We start from the raw sequence: 20,162 nt of genomic DNA on the forward strand, positions 1-20,162 counted from the left end.
AGAAATATTTGAAATTATACCACAGATTCGACATGTAAATCCATATGATGACATTAGGAATTTGAGAATATGATATGGAATAGATAAGTTCAGGGGTAAATTAATCTACGGAGTACTACGGAGTAGTAGTAAGTAGTAGTAGGTACAATATTTTAGATAGATCTAACAATTTTTCTCATAGATCCAATTTTCATCTGAAACATCGTAGATTAGAGGAGCCCTAGACGCTATGGATCAACCAATAGAGGGGAACGTTCAAGGGAAATTCCTTATGTGCATACACTGGATCGGCTATTAGGTGGAGAGGAACTTGAATTTTCTATTTTTCCACCCTTTCCTTTTTAAAAAGGCCCCTTTGGCTCTTGAATATACTACAATATGGCAATCTTCGATTCAGAGAAGCGCCCTCGCGGCCTTCGTGTGCCCTCTCTTGCAGGACTAAAGTCTTCAGCAACGAAATCGCAATTCTCCTTCAAGAAACCCGACTCTATCCCATCCGTATCTGACGAGTCAATCTCGAAATCGACACTCCCTGCCCCTCCACCACCAAAGCCGGCCCCTCCGCCGGACAAGGAACTCCCACTGCCTCCGAAACAGGAAATTCCAAGCGCATCCAACAACCCATACTTCCCTCCGATCCCCCGGAATGCAGTCCCAGAACGACGCCCAATTGAACGGGTCCCAGTCCCAGCGCAGCCTTCCTCTCGCACGACAGGCATGCGAAGCAAGATATCGCTACCCGATTTCCATGCGCCTCAACAGCCAACTCCAGTGGCTCCCTCCCCCCAAATTCCGACCATAGTTCAGGCCCCAGCTCCCGCTCCAGTTCCGCCCCCGGTTTCAGCTCCAGTTCCAGTTCCAGACGAGGCCAACTCTCCCCAACTGGAAGACTTTATCCCGACTCCAGACAGCGCCGAACCGCCACTCGCAGTGCCAGAATTGTCCCGTGAAGAGCTAGCCCCCTCGCCCTTCGTCCCACCGGATGTTGAACCCGTGGCACCGAGTTTGAACGAGATACACCTCACATGCTACCAGCAGCACCGCGCGATGCCCGTGGCACAGAACACGTGGTGTCCGATGCCGTGCATGACCTGTCAAAAATTTGATATTGAGATCCGGCACCGCTGTGTGTTCTGCTGCCTGCGCATCTGCGAGACCTGCTACCAGACCCTACAGAAATGCAAGAATCGTTCGGTGGAGGAGCTGGTTGATCGCATCGCAGTCTAATTTGTTGATATCCTTCTCATTTTGAGGTGTTGGATATGGTACGTTGGCATAAATCATCAGCATATATTGCATGATCTCCTGCGCAGGAAGTACAGTTCCTAGTATTAGTTCTGTTTTCGTTTCTTTATTTCTTATCTGTCGATTTTTTTTTTTAATGATACCAAGGACCTCGTGTATATTATGGCTTAACCAGGAGGACCAAAGCTGCATGTTTATAATGAATACCTCTTTTTCTTTTTGGGGCATTTGTCTCATAGTGTAGCATTTCGTAGAGATACAAATTCGTAGAGGTTGGCCTATGTGCTAGGTATGCCAAATCGTCAGCTTATTGCCGTGTCAAGGAGATTCCCATATGGTACAAACGACTCGGATAGATCAATCATGATCCTCCTCGGTCAGGCCAGGACATCCTTCCAGCTCAAGATCCGTTTCGTAGGCATATTTACACCAGAAACAATACCGATATTTCTCGCGCAGAAAGAGAACCAGCTTGTGTAGCCGTTCAGCTGGCTCTAGCGCATTGAACGCGTCGAGCTCCTCGTCGTCTTCTTCCAGCTCCATCTCCAGTGTGGAGGTATTCTGATCTTCACTGCCAAGGGCCTTTTTATCCTCCCGGTCCATAGTCGGGTCATCGTATTGTGGTAGTCGTACTTTGGGGAAAAAGGACGAAGGGAGTGAGCATTGGAGAGTATGGCGCGTCTGGCGATCACTGTCGTTCTGTTCGCGCTCACGGATAAGACCGCGGTAGAGGACGTTGGCATGGGATGTGAGCTTGATTGGCTTCTTCTTTGTCTGGACAGCGTCGGGTTCGTCGCGTGGTGGACTAGGATCTGTGGAGTCGCCTTCTTTGTTGGACTTGGCCGAGGAGTCTATTCCTTGTTCTTTCTCTTCGTCGGACGCCCCACTCTCCGATTCTGCATCCAGCCTCTCTGCAACTTTCTGCGCAGCGCGCACCTGCGCTTCGATGCGTCTCAACTCACGCTCTTCACGAACGCGATCTCGGTAACTTCCCTCCTCATGCTTGATTCTTTTCACTGCTTCTTCTGCTTCCTCCCGGAGCTTGCGCTTTTTCTCCGTGTCCAACCCGATTCCGCCGCGGTTTTCTTTCAAGGTTAGGTTCAGGGGTTCAGCGCGTGCCTGTAGGAAAGAATTGGTAGTGTCGGAATCGCTGGCTGCAGAAGGTTTGCCAAGTACTCCACCAGGTTTGAACCCAAGCTTTGCCATCATTTGGAATCCTTTGTTGGTGGGGTTGAGGGTGCTTGTGGCCAAGGCTTCCTCTCGGCGGGCAGCTTCTTGGGCGGCGCGTTCAGCTTTAGATGGGACTCGGCCCCGGGTTTCGGCCTGCATATGGAAGAGAATGTTAGAGTGGGTTTGACACTTGGCCGGAGACAGGTGTAGAATGTGGAAGATAAGGTACCTCTCGTAGCTCGCGACGTTTTTTTTGTGTAAAGGTCTCCTTTTGAGTAGGCTCTTCAATCACCATATTCATGTAATCATCTTCATCTTCAGAAGCCATGTTGCCAAGATTTTAAGGTAGAAGCTAAGAAAGGGAAAAGGGGAGAGAAGGAAAGAGAGAAAGAGAAGCCGCAGACGGGAGACCGCTTTAGGTTTTGCGGGGAACGGTGGGGCCCTTTTAAGGGCCCTTTTGAGGGCTATATATAATATACACTACACTACCTATATAATAATATATAATATAATATATTAAGTATTAATTGACCCAAAAACAAATGTGACAGACTGGATATGTTGACTAGAACATGTCTCTCTTTGTTTAGAGACTAGATGGTTTCAGATATCAATGTCTCACGTTTATCCTCAAAAAAGTGGTATAGAGCGTATATAGCTAGATAACTGATAAATGGATATAACTAATGTCCCTAGGTATTGGTTACTTCTAAAATAAATGTAGTTTGCTGTTCCCCTTCTGGGGATTAGTCTGCCGTCGGCTAAAAATACCCCATGTCTTTCATGGACGTTGCTTTTTCCCTTCCCTTGCAGTACATGTGATACAACCCTGCAAGCGTCTACTAAGCATATCTCAATGGAGGAACAGTGGTGCAAGGGCTTTGTCCTCGTGGTACTCAGGTGGCTGCGTTGTCACCGTGACTTCGATGGATAAGGGTCGACTTTTCTTTTACCGGCCCTTTATAAGCCATGGCATTGACTGGTTCACAATCAGACTGTGGGTTATCATGGCTATTTTCTTGTACATCTGCTCTTTGATATCCCTAGCCTCAGCGTCTACAGTGGTGGACCTGGGATATGCTAGCTATGAAGGTCGCACACTATCTAGCGGAGTCACACAGTGGCTTGGTATGCGGTTTGCTGCTCCTCCGGTAGGAGAACTGCGATTTGCTGCCCCGCAGGACCCTTTGTCTGTCAAGGGAATACAGCAAGCAATCGAAGTAGGCATCTCTTGTGTCCATTTCTTCATATGTGGCTACTGACTATCTATCAGCATGGAAGTATATGCATACCCACAGCAGGAAGTGAAGGCCGGGCAGTCCCAGAAGGAACTTCAGAGGACTGCCTGTTCCTAGATATATATGCTCCTACAACTGCAGAAAAATCAAAGAAACTACCAGTCTACTTTTTTATACAAGGAGGAGGGTTCGCGGGAAATGCAAATGCCAACTATAACGGCACTGGATTGATCAATGCATCCGGAAACAATATGGTGGTGGTAACTTTCAACTATCGGGTTGGTCCCTACGGATTTCTTGCTGGACAAGAGGTCGAAAAAGGAGCGAGTCTGAACAACGGTCTGAAAGACCAACGCAAGGCACTGAAGTGGGTTCAGAAGCATATCAGCAAGGTAGGTCGAGGTGCTATTTCGTTCCCTACGTTCGTTGTTTGACATTTGGTTTTTGACACTGTCTCTAGTTTGGTGGAGACCCCAAGCATGTTGTTATCGGTGGTGATAGTGCAGGTGCGGCCTCAATAACTCTCATGCTCTCGGCGTATGGTGGCAGAGATGATGGCCTGTTTGTTGCAGCAGCAGCAGAATCACAGAGCTTTGGCCATATGCTCAACATCTCCGAAAGTCAATTTGCATACGACGCGCTGGCAACTGCGACTGCATGTGACAGTAGTCAAAATACCCTGGCATGTCTGCGCAACCTCGATGTCAATGCTTTGCAGCAGAAGAACGTCAACAGACCCTACCCGGGAGCAAAAGGAAAGCCCTTGTTCCAGTACGGTCCTACAATCGACGAGGACTTGGTAGCAGACTACACGTACCGCCTCTTCCATGAAGGCAAGTTCATCAAGGTACCAGTGATATTTGGTGATGATACCAATGAAGGCACGACTTTCGTTCCCAAGAGCACTGCCAGTGTCGACGCGGCGGATACGTTCATTCGGAACCAATTCCCATCAATAAAACAGGCCCATATTTCCAGGATCAACAGTATATATCTTACTGAGAACCAGACGGAGACATTCCCTGGCACTGGGTCCTACTGGCGGCCGGCAAGTACGGCGTACGGCGAAATGCGCTACATCTGTCCCGGAATTGACATGTCTTCTGTCTATGCAGCGGCAGGTGTCCCAAGCTGGAACTACCACTACGCAGTTCAAGACCCCGCCAACGAGAGCTCGGGAATGGGCACATATCACACCGTCGAAGTGAACGCGATCTGGGGTCCGACTAATACTGGCAACAATCAAGCTCCAGCTTCATACTACACCACCAACGCAGAAATTGTGCCTATGATGCAAGGTTACTGGACAAGCTTCATTACATCTCTGGATCCGAACACTAAACGTCTTCCTTCGAGTCCAAAATGGGAGACTTGGGGTCAAGATGGTACTGGATATCGGCGGATCTTCATTCGAACCAACAAGACTAAGATGGAAACGGTGTCAGAGGGACAAAGAAGCCGATGTAAATATTTGACTAGCATTGGTGTTGATTTGAAGCAGTAGCATATATATAATACACATACCCCTTGGAAGTAAATAAAATTGTGAATTAACCTTGATCTACTCAAGCTTTTTGACTAGTCGATTTCTTTACTATAAATATGGACTAGCGGATCCTTTTTTTTTTGTAGATCTTGTAGATCTCGATGAACTTGACTTTTATTCCCAGCCTTACGCCAGACAATGTATATACCAGCCCAACAGGATGTGCAAAGTGTGACATATAAAAAACAGACGTCGAACAGAAGTTGAAATGCAAATTGCAAAAATGCAAGATTACCGCCTGCCACGCGCCCGCTCGTACTCGTTGGCGGCACGGCCCTCCTGGCTCTGAATCTCCGCAACAAGACGCTTGTACTTCTTCTCGTACTCGGAGTCGCGCTCCTTCTTCTCGCGCAGCTGCTCGCGAGCAACGAAGCTGGCGTCCTTGCGGAGTTCGCGCATGGCGCCCTTGCGCTCGCGCTTGAACTCCTTCTTGAGACGGTTGGACTCGGCACGCTCGCGGTCTGGATCGTAGTGCTTGTCTGGGTTGAAGTTCTCCTCGAACTTCGGGATGGCTGTCTTGATGGCAAGGGGCTTGTGATCGTGCAGGAACAGGGGGCGACGAACGAGACGAGCCTGTGCGAGGTGGGCGTCGATCTTGTCCAGGGCGCTCTGGATGGGCTCCCGAGCTGCTGAGTATACCTTGCCCTTGAGGGATTGGCGGAGGTACTGCAGAACGGCACGGACCGGTGTGAAAATCTCGGTGAAAGCTGATTTCTCGGCCCAAATGTCGGAAGCGGAACCAAGAAGAGTCACGAGAGTAGTGAGAAGGGAGAGCTTGAGTTCCTCCTGCGCCTGGGGATCAGAAGCAGAGGTAGTCACATCGCGGAATTGCAGCTTGCGAGGTGTGACCTTCTTGGAGGGCACGAGCTGAACAGATTCCAGTGACTTTCTGTAGGGGAAGGCTCCGAACTTGACAGTTGGTTCGGTAGGAGCAAGGTTGCAGAGAGCATTTAGAGTGTAGTTGACAAACTCGGGCATATATCTCTTCGAGGCCTTTTGATATTGGAGGCAAAGACTTGCGGCAAATGTACCACTTGCAATGTCTGCGAGCGAGCTGGTGGTGCACTGGCCCAGGTACCGCGCCAGGCAGAGATGAGCGGGTGTGGCCGTCGTGTGGAAGTGATCTGATGTGGGGAAAAAGGTCGAGAGCCCGGTAAGCAAGATGAGGTCGCCGGGAAGCAGATTGAGTGGGCGTTCCTTGCCAATCTCACGAAGTTGCGCTCGGCACGCGATTGTCACGTTCAAAGGATGGGTCTTAGCCAAAGAATGGATGTGACGAATGATATTCTCCAGAATGGCAAATGGAGGCTGCTCAGTCTTGTTACCCATGTAAGAAACATGTTCAACAAGAACTTCAGCAAATCGACCAAGCTTGTCCTTGTTGCCAGGTCTAAGCCGGGGATGATGCAATGCTCGAATGCGCTGGATAACCGTCGGGATTTCCTCGACAGGCACGTTCTTGGTGATACTCAGGAAGCTTTCGTGGTCTTTTGGACAAGGATATGTGAATGCGAGCTTTCCGTTTGCTTCCTTGTTAACCTCGGCAGCAGTCGAAGCGGCAGCGGAATCCTCTGTTGGTAGCGTCATTCCGTTGATGAGCTCGTCCTCCCCATCTGGTCCGTCAGACTCGTCGCTCGACAAATCCTCCTCGTCCTCTTCCATGTCACTATCACTGTCACCCATGTCGAGACTGGCATTTGAATCTGTCTCGACCAAATCTTCGTCGATGATGAAATCATCTTCATCTTCAACGCCGAGTTCAGGGCGTGTTTCAGTAGGGTAAGCTGGAAGGCCGAAATGCGTAGCATCGTCAATTTCCGACTCGTCATCCTCGGGAATTTCGTCCTGGTCCATATTGTCCTCCTCGTCATCAGTGAGCTTCTCTCCACGCATTCGTCGAAGGCGATCGTTCTCAAGTTTCTTGAGCCGCTCAGCCTCTTCCTCCACCTTCTCCTCTTCGGTCTTCGTGCGATCTGTGGGTCTTGATCGCTGATCGAATGTCATCTGCCTAAGACGCTGATCGTATTCCTTCTCTGGATCCTTGCTGTTTTGCGACTCTTCCAGCATGGCAGCGCGCTCTGGGTTCATCTCCGAGAAATCGTGCTTCGGTGCCTCTGGCTTGCCCGACTTGGCTGCAGGCTTGATGCCCCGCAGAGCGTCGAAAAGATCAGGAAGTTCTTTATCCAATGCTTCGCGTAGATCTTCATCCTCATCTTTGGCCTGTTGCCGTTCCGCTTTGTAGAACTTAGACTTGGCAATGACTTCTTTCATAACCTCAGCCTTGGTCTTTTTGCGTCCTGGCTGTTCTTCGTCTCCATAGTCGATGAAGTCCTCCTGGTCCTGATCCTGATCTTCATCGCCATCGGGGAATCGCTTGCGTTTCCGTGACGCTTCCTCGTCGGATTCCGCGCCATCCAAGTCTCCGGCCTCGAAGTCATCTTGGGTTGTTCCATCGAATGACAAAGATTGACCCATGTGAGTAAGCTGCATCTCATCATCATCGTCCTCGAGGTTGAACATGGACTCCTTCCGCATCTTTCTCTGGCTCTCTCTCGCAAATCTCTCGGCGGCCCGTTCCTCGGGTGTCATGGTGGGATCGTTCTCACCGAACCGGCGATCGATAAGTCCACCGATCTTGTTTCGGCTGTTCATCTCTTTCAAAAGAGTGGCGCGTCGCTAATCAAAGTCAGCTTTTTGATCGTAGTGCTTGAGAAAAGCAGGTAAACCTACTCTTTCTTCACCCAGTGATTTGGTAACACCTGGGCGAGCGCCACCTCCAGCGGTCATGTTGCCATCTCTGGTTGTGACATCAAACTTGCTGGATTTGTTTATCGTTTTGATCTCGAAAGGGTTGAACCGATCTCGAATGGCTTGCAAGGCGACCTCGCGCTGGTTGCGATTCTTCGCACCGACTCCGGTCTTCGCATTCTGTCGTTTTTCTTTCTTGGACTTCTGGGGACCAAGAACTCCATTTTCACGGAGCGAAGCCTTCAGCTGTTTCAGCTGAGAAGGCGGCATTGTGTGTGGTTGAGGTTTGAATTCGAGAGTTGGGAGTTTTTTTCCCCGTCGTGATTCTCATCAAAAAAATCAGGCACACCGCCTCCGCGGCCTGCGCCGATCAAGATTCTGCCGATTGTGTTCTCCGCTATCTCCAACTCTCAAACCACTATGGCTTCCTTTTCTGGGGATGGTGTGCTATGGCTTTGCCTAGGTATGGAGACATCTACCTGGCGAACGAGCTCAACTCAGATGATTAACTTAGTCAGGCGTCTCACTGTTCTTTGCCATCCGCGGTATCGCCACAGACCTCCGCCAAGTCGTTGATCTGACAGAGATCAAACATGTTGAAAAGGAAGACAGGATTATTAGCGAGGGAACAGAAGAAGGTGTGCAGATATATATATGAAATATGTTACTGTACTAACAATACTATAGCTCTCAAGTTAGACACCCTCTTGAAGCTTTCTCAAAGCACAAGCCATGACCTCCGAGCTGCGTATGCTAAAACGACGTCTTTTCAAACCGCTTTGTGCATCAGCTAATACCTTTCAGGGCCTTGCGCATCATTTCAGAACGATCCACCAAGGGAGATACTCGTGATTTGCTATTGGAGGAGCTGGCATCCAGGAACAAAGTTCACCAACACCGAGCTCTGAATGCATTGAACTTCTTAGTTTCCAACCGAGCCCGTATGCTACCCATTCTGCCTCATTCTGACAGTATATGAATGTTCATACTATTCTGCAGTCACTCGAACCTCGATTTGCACTCGACTCGCCGATGTGCCCACCTTTACGGCCATTATCAACTGCCTTTGCAACTTATTAGAAGAACACGTGGAGAAGACATCTACGACCAATTCGCCCATTTTGCCAAAGACACGGCCGATGGGAGAGAAGAAGGCGCTGAACATTCTGAATGTCTTGTTGCCGGAGAATATACCCGACGCATTAGAAGCGGGGATCATCAGTCGATGGCTCTGCAGATATCCCTTCCCGTGTGCAATAGCCGAGCCTTCGCGCCGGCGGGATGTGGTGATCCTCATGAAAACATGGTGGTCGGATGACGTAGTCATGAGCGCGATTTTCAGTGCGCTTTCCTCGCACCCAGATGGGATCAAACAGCTGCGGAAACATGGACTGATGGGCAGCATGGTTGAAGAAAATGATCACGATGAGGATGACGGGGACAGTGATGTGTGGATGGTAGATGCGGATGAGGCTGGGGGTAATTTTGGAAGAACTCCACGTAGACCTCAGGAGGGGAGTGCCGAAGAACAAGCGCTTCGCCGACGCAGAAGAGAAGCTATGGTCTTGAGCGATGGTGGACGGCCAATCGGCAACGACGACATAATTCAACGACCTATTGATTGATCTCGGTGAGTTTGTGCTCTTTATGATCTTTCAACTTTGCACCAAGTCTCAAAACCACTCAGCTACTGTATTTTTTATGTCCATGATACCCCACGCCAGAAATATGATATGCCATGAATTTTATTTGAACCTCAATTTAAAACTAAAGCCCCATCCACGCTGATTTGGCCAAGTGGTCAGTCTTCTTCCGACTGTTCTTGATCACACCAAATGCCTTCAATTCTGAGAGAGCGCCATAGAATAAAGACATTACGACTCGCTCATCGCAGCCATCAGCTTCTTCGGTTTCAAATACACCATAGAAAGCTTGCCAGAGATCATGAACATTCACCAGAGCGCCCGAATCAAGGTACAATTGATAAAGAATTGCGGTGGCGGGTTGCTTGGCTGAGACCTTGGTCATAGTGACATCCGACGAGGAAAGTAGGTAATCAAAAGGAGTAGCCAGGGCGCGCTCGATTGCAAAGCGCGGCCGAGGGGCGAAGGTTTCCTTCAATGGATTTCGCAGATCAAACAGGAAGGCTTCATGTAGAAACAGATCTTGTGGGTTGATAAGAGTTTCGGTGAGGTGCACTTGTAAGAGAGCAACCAGTCGGTCGACGATATTGGTATATTCCACGGCTTGTTCCGAGAGATCGGCTTGGCCTTTGCTTAGCTGAATACGCTGCTGGACGACAGTGGTTTTTGTGACGGTGCTATTGATATTGTATCCACTGCGCAGTGGACCGGACTCCGAGCACGTTTCCAATAAAGTCCTGAGATCTTCTTGGATCACATCGGCCTCTGGACTGATTAAGATCCCCCGGAGACGCCCGAGGAGTTCATCCAGCTTGTCAGAATCTAGAGTCTTCGCCGTGGCGACCATTTCTTCCACAATAGTGGACTCAGACAGTTCGCCAGAGAGTGCACGAACGGAGAGGTCCGACACATTGGTTTTTTTCGCGCTCTGTGTGTATTGAAGGCAGGTATGTACGACACGGACTGCCTGGAACATGTTTCGCATTCTTTGCTGGTTTGCATCCAGGTACTTGGGCGTCTCTTGAATGAGATATTCGTCATCTTCTAGCATATCTCGGACTTGCTTGATGGAGCCTTCTTCGACTAGATCTTCGCAGAACCTGGGATCAAATTAGTTGAGATATAACTTGGAGATCGGAGACCCTTACATTCGGAATGATCGCAGGTTTCTGACGGCCTCGCAAAGCTTGGTTTGGGCAAGAATTTTAGAATCTGGGTTGGCTAATAGTACTGCCAGGGGATTTGCGAAGAAATGTGACATGTATGCATACTGCATGAATTAGATTTCTGTATTCAATGCTATTGGGATAGGTCTCACCTTGACCATGCGACTGAATGCCTCCGGGCTTTGGAAATAGTCACTTGTGTTCTCAAACAGAGTGCTGGTAACGTTGCGACCCAGCCAAAGATTGGTGTTTAGGTCAGTCTGGAGACTTTCATAGATGCGGTCGACACAATTTCCGGCCTCTTGGACCTCGAAATGCTTTCCTCGAAGGAGAGCGACACACGAGCGAGGCAGTCTGCCTTCGAACAGCTCTACAGAGGTAGAGATGCCCAATAGTACTGTGAATGGTATACGGTCGAGCCATGATCTAGTAGAAGGTCAGTTAGGATATCGACCAAAGTCGGGAAAGTGAATCGCACTTGAATAGAGACAAAAGATCGGTCAAAAGGCCAGGGTCGAAGGCCTCGCTATCTCGAAGAGCTAGGACCAGTTTTTTAGTCCCCTTTCTCTGCACATAGTCGTGAAGAAGATCTAAATCGTAACCGAGAAGTCGAGGTCCCTGGTGACGGTTAGTACGATAATCTGATATTTTGATGCGTTCACATACAGCACGATCCGTAAGGAACTTTTGATATCCATCATTTCCATCCGTATTTGTAACGGTAGCCCGGATAATATTCTTCAACGTCGTTTTCAAATTGGGAGCATCGCCTGATTCCAATACCACGACACTGCCTTCTTCGGTCGATATCAATTGACCATTAAGCCGTGATAGCAATCTGCTCAGTGAGGACACATTTGAACCAACGGTCACCAAAGCCGTAGGAATATATCCATCACACCTAAAGTCCCCAGTTAGAGCACGTTCGTGGATCGCATTGGGATAGGAACGTACGTCTGAGGTGAGGTGTCTCTGACAAAGGACAACACACCCGTCAGAACTTCAGCATCGACATCCTCGAGAATATCCTTGAGAACCAGTGAGTAATTTATCAGTATGACCACCTGTTAGCCTGGTTCACTGACCTGGATCTTGTTTTCTTGCTTGGACCAGAGCTCCTGATAGGTACCGTATCGCAATTGGACGGACTCGGCGTTCTCGTCTCCGTTCAAAAGGGGCACAAAGCGCTGCCGATCAGCTTCTTCGTCTCTGCCGGCAGTCGACGAGACTTTGCGGCGCTTCGAAGGTCGTTCGCCTGCTGATTTTCCATGTTTGGGCGGTTGGTAGATGTACGCACCCTGCGATGATTTGTTAGCGCGCAGCCCCAAGAATCAGATCTTATGACCAACCAGGTTTTGGGACTTGTCATTTGACAAGCCCAATGCATCGTTCAATCCATCAGTATCCATGCTGCTGCTCGAAATAACTGGGTTGTCGCAATGGGGATGACTTCAAGGGCGGAAGCGCGACAGGCGCTAAGCCTAATCAGGCGATAATTGGTTCTCTTCCGAACTTGAACTTCTTTCACTTCTCCAACTTTTCTGGTCGCATTCGATGACCGATTAACTTAGACTTCATGCTGCGCCAGGCTATTCAAGGAGCCCGATGGTGTCAGCATGTGGCCCGCAGCCCATCGACACGCGCTCCACGCCGGGTCTTCTCCGCCGTAGCTCCGCGGCGTCTTAATTTTGGCGGACCGAATGACAAAGTCACGTTCTACGAACAAGAATCCCTCGAGAGCAAAACACGACGCAAAACCGACCCCGAAGCCGAAGAGATTGAGGAGCGAGATGAGGTCAGAAAGGAGCTCGCGAAGCTCCAGGATGAATTGAAGGTTTTGGAGGAGGGACCTTTCGCTCCCAACAGTCCTTTCATCAAGAGTTTGCCAGAAGAGGACCGGAAGATTGCCCTAGAAGCTCTGAGAAAATTTGATGAGGAAAATCCCAAGCCTGCAGACGAGCCTGGATTGGATCAAGTTTTCGACAAAGAGCTTGATGATATGCTACGAGAGGAGTTCGAAGGCCTTGCGATGGAAGAAGAGAATTGGGAGGATGGAGTCAAGAGTCGGCGAAGAATAGCTGCCAGACGATCTGCAGCAGCAAAGCGTGCAGGGGCAGAGTCTCATCCTTACGTTATAAAGTTCAACAATTCCCTACAACAACTCCAAGAAAAGATGTCAGACGAGCGGGCTCGACAAGACTTATGGAAGTGGTACCGACGATGCAAGCAGACTATCCCCGGATTTTTGACAATAATGCCCGAGAGGGCAATCGAAACACTATGGGATTCACAAGCAATAGGAGAGTCCGGCCAGGCTACACGCTCAACACATTTACAAATCCTGGTCCGGGACGCTACTTCTATCGGCCAAGCACTTGCTACGCCTCAAATCCTCTTTTATATCACATCCCTACACGAAAGTGGCTCCACCAACCTTGCACTTGAACAGTGGGAGGCATATCAAGCAGAGCTGTCCCAGAAGAAGGAGGATTTGGAAGAATACTGGAAGCTCGGAGTGCGATTATTTGCTGCGGACAACAACCCACAACGAGCTCAAGACATTGCTTTGGCTTTCCTGGCAAATGATCGAACTCGTCAGCCACGTGTACTCATCCCTGTCATCACAGCATGGGGAAGGCTGCCCGGAAAGGAAGCTGAAGTAAAGGCTTGGGCACTCTATCTGCGGCTGAAGACATTCCTGGGCTCGGATATGACAATGGACGACTATGATCAGATCAGCATTGCCCTTCTCACGGCCGGCCGATTGGATACTGCAGTTGCAATCTTCAAAGATATGATGGTGACAGGAAAAGATCCGGCCAATGACTCGACTGCTTTGTACAAAGCCGCCTTGGGTCTGGCTGGTAACCTTCATGCATCGAGCATCAACGAAAACGAAGTGAACAAGGTCTCTTTGTCCGCGCTCAAGGTGTTGCCTCGCCAGTTCCAGAATCGGTTCTTCTACGCAAGTTGGATGAAGAAGCTCATTGGTATGGGCGAGGTTGACTCTGCTGCTCTGGTCATTGAACTTATGTATGAGCGGTGTGTCAAGCCTGATAGCAAGCACTTGAATGGAATCATTGCGGGCTGGCTCCGTGACGGGAACACAAGTGCACGCGATAAGGCAGAGCGACTTGGGTGGGCCATGATCCAGAAACGCATCGATGTTGTATGGAGACGATACCAGCCAGCCGAGAGTTCTCCTCAACTTCAAGCCAAGTATGGGGAGACAGAATCTGTACGCATGCCTCGGTTTATGCAGAGAGAGGTCCCGCCTGCGAGCATCGAAACCTTCTCTATCCTTCTTCTTCATTACACACGCAGAGGCGACGACGACATGGTTAAATACTTGGTCAAGTGCCTTGGGGATGCTCATATCAAGCCGAACTCTTACTTCATGAATCACCTGCTATACGCAGAGCTCCGAAAGCAAGACGTGAAAAATCTATGGACCAAGTTCCAGACAATGTCTACCGCTATCCGGCCCGACGTGGAAACATATGCCTGCCTCTGGGACTGTGCCAAGCTCCAATACGACCGTGGGCGTACTGCCTTCGATGCGGGCTTTCCATCAGCACGTCAGCTCTATGCCAACATGATATCCTGGTACTCCCAGTTATCTCCTCGCACTCAGAAAACCACCCAAGCACAGATTCCTAGAGCTCTATTTGATCAGATTGTGCGATGTTTCTGTCTGTCCAAAGACATCCCCGGCACATTGGTCGTCATACACTCGATGCATTCAGCCTTCGGCTTCACACCTGATGATACCACCGCCCGCATGATAGTACTTCAAATTGCGCGACTGGCTGGTGTACCAGCCAATACACCGAAACGGCGCCTCCGCCGCTTGTCTTCGACGCCACGAAGTAAAGAGAATATTGGCCAAGTCACTCGTTTGTTAGAACTGTTGGGCGACCGCAAAGCTGAAAACCTGCGATTGCAAGGATTGAGTCTTGAGCAGCTGGATCCACATGAGATGGAACAGTACCAACTGGAAATTATGGCCAGTCTACTGCGGATCGTGATGAGCCGAGCAGATGCCTTGGATCCAGTTCAAGTCGAAAATAAACTCGAGGTGGCGGCGAAGGAGATGTTGGCCGAACATATCGACCTGGGAGCTCCCATGGGGGTAGACGATAGCAAGCTTCTGTAATTGACCATATCACCAAGCATCCCAGTTACTTTTTGGCTCCATTGCATTGGATTTGGGAAATGGCGTTTCGTTTAGGTTGGTTTTACTCCCAAATTAGGGCTATGTATATTATTCTTTTTGTATTTAGACATAACATAGGTGCTTACATCGATGTACCCATATTTCGTCTGGGTTTCCATTTAGCTGAGGGCATAGGCCTGAGTAAATTCAGCTGCCTTTCTTACCTTTGCTCCCTCTACCTCTCTCTCCCTTTCGCTTTCTCCCTCTACGGCAAGACGATGGGTCGATATCCAATCTCCCCATAATATCTGATTCAATTGAACCATGACCGGAAATTCCACCAGCTCAATGTCGCTGCACTACCCGCAGGCCGTTTTCGCCCAAGCGAGGTCTGGTGGGAATCCGTCTCAACCAGTCCTTGGCCCGCAAGCTGTGTATGGGATGCGCTACAGCAACGTTCCGTTTCAGCTAGGTCAACACCCATCTCATATCCAGATCTGGGATACACGACCGACCACAACCGATGATGTCTTACGCCAGCCAACTGCAACCCATAGCCGGAGATACTTATTCCCAATTTGCAGCCCCAAGTTATAACCATTTCCGCCTCCAACGGGCCCAGAATGGTACACGGCCGCTCGGCTAGCTGTCCGAGAGAATCCGTTCCGAGAACTATTGGTAGTCCAGTTAACCCAACCAGTTCAATCCAACCTAGGAAGCCAGTCCTGCTAACCCATGTCCAAAGCAAAAAACCCTACCTGGGCACTACAAGCCTGGGAAAGCCCAGGTCCCCAACCCCCGGTAAGCATCCCATCGAATACAAACCCTCGAATGCTGAATCCGCGCACGCCTACTCCTGGTCTAACCTCTGATCTGGCAGATGTGGACTTAGATCCGGAGTTAACAACCGAATCTGAACTAGGGCCTGAATCTGAATCTGAACCAGAGCAGAGAGTGGCCTCTCGGGGTACCAACCGAAAGCGATCCCGATCTCAGACTCCTAGCCCAGCCCAAACAAGAAAGGAACACTCAATCCTGATCCAACTCCCTCTAAGCCGGCCTGCGTCGAATGGAAAAGGGCTAGAGAATAAAAGTTGAACCGCAAACAAATCAAGACACTGGCTTACTTCATGCTCACCATCCGCAGAAGCTACGAAACTACCTTTGGAGGAGAGGTCATATCCGCACCCAATACGCCCAATTGCTCGAGACCGTGGAGAAGGGGAGGTTCAAACTACCTGCGCATCTCCTTCATTTGTGTAATCCCTATATAGTCGGGAAATATCTCTTCCGGCAGGTCTCTTCAGAGAACCTATCCTCAAGGCAGGCCGCACCACCCCCAGCCAAGTCAACCCCGGTGAAGTCTTCCATAGAGTCCCTCATTCGACATATGATTTCTGGCAGGTCTACACTAGCCACATGACTGTGACAGAACCGAGGCGGTCACAGTCCAAGCCCCAGAGATCAGTCGGTATAAACGTCAGGTCACCCCTTGAATCTAACATTGTCTTCAGCTTTTACTATGGCAGCACTATCTCGCCTAGGCCGCATTTCTAAGCGTCCTCTTTTTCGATCTGCTTCACCTGTGCGGCAATTCACTCAATCAAATTTCCAACCACTCGATTCAAATGATAAATTTGAAGAAGAAACACTTCCATGGTACACGCCAGATAGCTCTTATGCTGTCAAAGTCGGCGAAGTTTTTCAATCTCGGTATCAAGTCATTGGAAAACTAGGATATGGGGGATACTCGACGGTGTGGCTTTGCAGGGATCTCACGTATGTTCTATCGACACGGAGAATTGTTACAATAATTGAGTGTCATAGACAGCATAAATAAGTATGTCACATTGAAAGTGTTCAAACGTGATTCAGCCGAGGGTAAAAGAGAAGTCAAAGTCTACGACCACCTTCACACGTCTAATGCATCCCATGACGGTGCCATGTTTGTTCGGACGGCGCTGAATAGCTTCCAGATCGACGCACAAGGACTCGACCCTTCTCGCGGATTCTACCAATGCATTGTGCATCAGCCTCTAGGCATAAGTCTATATGACCTCCGTATCCAATTCGCAGCCAAAATACTGCCGGAAAAATTAGTGAAATTGACTCTATTACATCTCCTACTTGCTCTTGATTACCTCCACACAGAATTTGGCGTTATCCACACTGGTATGATAATTTTGGAACCCTTTGCTCTTATTAATCCTTTCTAACGCGTTCTCTCTGGACATACAAAAAAATTTCATGCTCGGTATTGAACTGATTTTGAGAAGGAAGAGATATCTAATCCCAGTCGCCGGAAGATCGTTGGGAACAGGGTGATCTATTTATCTCGCAAGCTCAAAAAAACAAAGCAACATGGCCGACCTATTCTATGTGACTTCGGCCATACTCGTTTTGGGTCAGCCCGTTACTCTGGTGATATTCAACCATATATATACCGGGCCCCTGAAGTGTTATTACGTATGCCTTGGGATCAAAAGGTTGATATTTGGAATATCGGGGTCGTCGTAAGTCGTGTGACTTTTGGTTTACTTGCAAACTTCTCTAACTAACAACGATGCAATTGCTCTAGACCTGGGATCTTTTCCAACAAGGGCATCTATTTTACGGTAGAGATTCACGGAAGCAAAACTCCGACGTTAATCACATCGCTGAGATGATTGCGGTTCTTGGACCACCACCAAGAGATATGCTACACAGAATAGCGACTACGCTGCAGACTTCTTTGATGCTGAAGGTACGTTCCCTCAAATAACGCAGACCTCTAGGGCTCCCGATACTGACTGAAGAAATCAAGGTAATTGGAAGGGAGCGGCTCCAATTCCTCCAAGAGCTTTAGAGCAGCTTGAAGGAAATTTGCAAGGTGAACAGCAACAACTATTTCTTGCATTCATGCGCAAGATGCTTCGATGGCGACCGGAGGAAAGAAGTTCCGCAAGAGACTTATTGTCAGATTAGTGGCTAAGGTCGTAACTAAATATGGCCGTGAATTGCCGGTTCGTGTATTGGTCGGCATGTATCCTTAAGTTCAAGATATATGTGTGCGACATGATAACCGAACTCTTTTCATCTTTGAATTGACAGAACGCCCCGTGTTCCCTCTGAGCAACAGGTTTATGTCTTTGAGTTTACTTCATAAAGAATGGAGACAGGAAGAGGAGAGTATGATATATACATATCCCGACTAACATTGCCAAAAATGCCTTCAAAAACACTTATTTATACCCGGATTTGATTTTGTTAGCCGAGCCATCTATATAAACATGGGCTCTTTGCAGGGTTTTGTTATCGCCATCTTTGAGTACAATTGATATCACCTCTTCCTTATCACTTGGATCGTCGTGAGAGAGATGCTCTTTGGAGCCTCTATAGTCGTTTATTAGCATATCACCGAGGCTAACTTCCATGTTGTAAAGAAGCACCTTATTTCAACATTTTTAAACTTTGGGTCCTGTTTTTAATATGAGTGTTTGAAAGGCTCCAAATAGTGGAATGGGCTTCTTTACTGTCTTGTTCTTCTGCGTCGAGAAACTGGGAGACAGAGGCTCTGGTCTGCATCACTCGCAGCAAAATCTGGGATTGTCGTGATAAGACGTAACTTAAGGGAGCCATTATAACGGGGTCCAAAAGTGTCCTTCTTTTGATCATCCAAAAGGTCATTTAGGCTTAGTGAATCAAATAACTCGGAGATCCTGTATTTCTAAGAACCCTCTCTAGGTGTGACTGGAAGAAGCAAGGGTTGAATATCAATTTCCCATCTGATATGGTCATGGAGGGCTTGGACCCCAAGCTTTTCAAGATTGTTAGGGTAAAGGAAAATATAGCCCTTGGTAAAGAGATTTGAGGACGCCTCATGTCCTTACGTTTCGGCATCCATGGAAAAAGGATAGTCAAGCTGGGACCAAATTAGTAGGAAGGAGAGTACAGTAAGAAATATGAAAATTGATGGCCAACGGTGGCACCATTTGATCGAAACAGGAGTACTTTGATAGGTTTTCTGAACAAGCTCACCCATAACTGGTATAATGATATAATTCCTGCAAAACCCGTAGCCCAAAAATCCCTAACAATGAGAGTGTATTTCGAACCATAAAAGTACAGATAACATCAGAAAAAACTCATATCTATTTCTTGCTCTTGCCCTTCTTCTTCTTTGCGCTTGGCGGAGAAGCAGGCGTATTCGAGGTTTCCGCCTCCACAAGAACGGCATCGTCATCGCTGCCCTGGACAGAAACAGGGGCAGCAGGGGTCGTGGATGCAGCCTCAAAGGACTTGGTTGTGCTGGTAGTATTAGCTGCGTCGGTAGAAGCCGCCGAGCCCTCATTCAACTCCTTCATAAATTCCTCCTGGATACTGGTCTTCTTCTTGCTCCACCACTGGCGCTCCTCTTCCAATTTCTTTTGCTGATCGTCCATGCGCTTGCGGTAGATATCGTTATTCATCATTTCATTGGCGGACTGGAAGATAGTCTGGCCCCAGCCGGGGACATATGCGTTTGCCTGTTTGGATTTTGGTCAGCAAAGCACAAGATATATTTATAGTCATTTGTTCGCCAAGAGTAATGGGTTATTGGCGATGGAGGACGGAGCTCATCATACCTCTGAAACCACATCCTTGACCTCGTCTTCCATCTCCTTCTCTGCGCGCTGGAATCTCTGCCAGAGATCATCACCGACACTACCACGTTGAACAAGCGTTGTGAGAGCTTGCTTCTGGCTGCGCAGTGCCATAATGCGACGGATGTCTTCAGCTGCGCGACGGAGAAGAGAAGCCTTGAAGATAGAGTCGGGAATGGCGGGGACCTTCTCATTCGCGGTGGTTGTTGAGGGTTCAAGGTGGAGGAGAGAGAAGTAGATATCGCGCTGGAGATGGGCAGGGAACCATGGCTCTAGAGATGCTGCCTTGTCTAAAATGATTCACAAATCATATATTAGCCTAGGACAACTGGACACGTCGGCGCGCGAAATAGTTGTAGAGAGAACGAGGGTTTCTAGGGATGTTTCACATACGGGACTTGCGCTTGCGGTAGAGAGAGGAGAATGTGGCAAGCGATCCCAACAGAATGCCTAGGTAGGCGATTGGGACGGCGAGACTGAGCCAGTCCACGTCGAACATTGCGGCGATGTGGTTTTTTGGGGGCAGGGATATATTGAGGGATTGACGGTCCAGGGAGAGTAGATAGAAATATTCAAGCTGTCATAACCAGTATGAAGGTGAAATCCAAGAAAAGAAGGGCCTTGAAGT

The 20,162-nt window shown here is 48.8% G+C and overlaps 11 protein-coding genes across 11 annotated transcripts; 7 read left to right on the forward strand and 4 right to left on the reverse strand.

Annotated features, from left to right (window-relative positions):
- Positions 1-378: 378 nt before the first annotated feature.
- Positions 379-1,227, forward strand: N7517_010410 (uncharacterized protein; the record flags this gene model as incomplete). The annotated part of the gene is made up of 1 exon (XM_056728133.1): positions 379-1,227. The coding sequence occupies one exon, from the start codon at positions 379-381 to the stop codon at positions 1,225-1,227; it is 849 nt and encodes a 282-aa protein (XP_056573948.1).
- A 375-nt stretch (positions 1,228-1,602) lies between these two features.
- Positions 1,603-2,743, reverse strand: N7517_010411 (putative G-patch domain protein; the record flags this gene model as incomplete). The annotated part of the gene is made up of 2 exons (XM_056728134.1): positions 1,603-2,568; positions 2,645-2,743. 2 exons carry the CDS (start codon positions 2,741-2,743, stop codon positions 1,603-1,605), a joined length of 1,065 nt encoding a protein of 354 aa, XP_056573949.1.
- A 679-nt stretch (positions 2,744-3,422) lies between these two features.
- On the forward strand, positions 3,423-5,157 carry N7517_010412 (uncharacterized protein; the record flags this gene model as incomplete). The annotated part of the gene is made up of 3 exons (XM_056728135.1): positions 3,423-3,635; positions 3,689-4,045; positions 4,114-5,157. The coding sequence occupies 3 exons, from the start codon at positions 3,423-3,425 to the stop codon at positions 5,155-5,157; spliced, it is 1,614 nt and encodes a 537-aa protein (XP_056573950.1).
- Positions 5,158-5,430: 273 nt separating this feature from the next.
- N7517_010413 (snoRNA-binding rRNA-processing protein NOP14) lies at positions 5,431-8,217 on the reverse strand (the record flags this gene model as incomplete). Its single annotated transcript, XM_056728136.1, has 2 exons — positions 5,431-7,875; positions 7,930-8,217. The coding sequence occupies 2 exons, from the start codon at positions 8,215-8,217 to the stop codon at positions 5,431-5,433; spliced, it is 2,733 nt and encodes a 910-aa protein (XP_056573951.1).
- Positions 8,218-8,367: 150 nt separating this feature from the next.
- N7517_010414 (uncharacterized protein) lies at positions 8,368-9,572 on the forward strand (the record flags this gene model as incomplete). Its single annotated transcript, XM_056728137.1, has 5 exons — positions 8,368-8,410; positions 8,466-8,585; positions 8,635-8,695; positions 8,752-8,888; positions 8,947-9,572. 5 exons carry the CDS (start codon positions 8,368-8,370, stop codon positions 9,570-9,572), a joined length of 987 nt encoding a protein of 328 aa, XP_056573952.1.
- Positions 9,573-9,714: 142 nt separating this feature from the next.
- Positions 9,715-12,165, reverse strand: N7517_010415 (uncharacterized protein; the record flags this gene model as incomplete). Its single annotated transcript, XM_056728138.1, has 8 exons — positions 9,715-10,690; positions 10,739-10,860; positions 10,909-11,182; positions 11,235-11,374; positions 11,423-11,657; positions 11,711-11,784; positions 11,842-12,054; positions 12,106-12,165. The coding sequence occupies 8 exons, from the start codon at positions 12,163-12,165 to the stop codon at positions 9,715-9,717; spliced, it is 2,094 nt and encodes a 697-aa protein (XP_056573953.1).
- Positions 12,166-12,332: 167 nt separating this feature from the next.
- On the forward strand, positions 12,333-14,912 carry N7517_010416 (pentatricopeptide repeat protein; the record flags this gene model as incomplete). Its single annotated transcript, XM_056728139.1, has 1 exon — positions 12,333-14,912. The coding sequence occupies one exon, from the start codon at positions 12,333-12,335 to the stop codon at positions 14,910-14,912; it is 2,580 nt and encodes an 859-aa protein (XP_056573954.1).
- Positions 14,913-15,236: 324 nt separating this feature from the next.
- On the forward strand, positions 15,237-15,509 carry N7517_010417 (uncharacterized protein; the record flags this gene model as incomplete). The annotated part of the gene is made up of 1 exon (XM_056728140.1): positions 15,237-15,509. One exon carries the CDS (start codon positions 15,237-15,239, stop codon positions 15,507-15,509), a length of 273 nt encoding a protein of 90 aa, XP_056573955.1.
- A 138-nt stretch (positions 15,510-15,647) lies between these two features.
- Positions 15,648-16,010, forward strand: N7517_010418 (uncharacterized protein; the record flags this gene model as incomplete). Its single annotated transcript, XM_056728141.1, has 1 exon — positions 15,648-16,010. One exon carries the CDS (start codon positions 15,648-15,650, stop codon positions 16,008-16,010), a length of 363 nt encoding a protein of 120 aa, XP_056573956.1.
- Positions 16,011-16,434: 424 nt separating this feature from the next.
- N7517_010419 (kinase-like domain-containing protein) lies at positions 16,435-17,876 on the forward strand (the record flags this gene model as incomplete). Its single annotated transcript, XM_056728142.1, has 5 exons — positions 16,435-16,691; positions 16,744-17,084; positions 17,193-17,425; positions 17,491-17,655; positions 17,727-17,876. The coding sequence occupies 5 exons, from the start codon at positions 16,435-16,437 to the stop codon at positions 17,874-17,876; spliced, it is 1,146 nt and encodes a 381-aa protein (XP_056573957.1).
- A 1,166-nt stretch (positions 17,877-19,042) lies between these two features.
- On the reverse strand, positions 19,043-20,033 carry N7517_010420 (Sec63 complex subunit SEC66; the record flags this gene model as incomplete). The annotated part of the gene is made up of 3 exons (XM_056728143.1): positions 19,043-19,417; positions 19,517-19,824; positions 19,928-20,033. 3 exons carry the CDS (start codon positions 20,031-20,033, stop codon positions 19,043-19,045), a joined length of 789 nt encoding a protein of 262 aa, XP_056573958.1.
- Between the last annotated feature and the right edge of the window lie 129 nt (positions 20,034-20,162).

This window comes from Penicillium concentricum (assembly GCF_028827145.1).
Source record: "Penicillium concentricum strain IBT 3081 chromosome Unknown utg000006l_segment0_segment0, whole genome shotgun sequence".
In the NCBI taxonomy this organism is placed as follows: Eukaryota; Fungi; Ascomycota; class Eurotiomycetes; order Eurotiales; family Aspergillaceae; genus Penicillium; species Penicillium concentricum.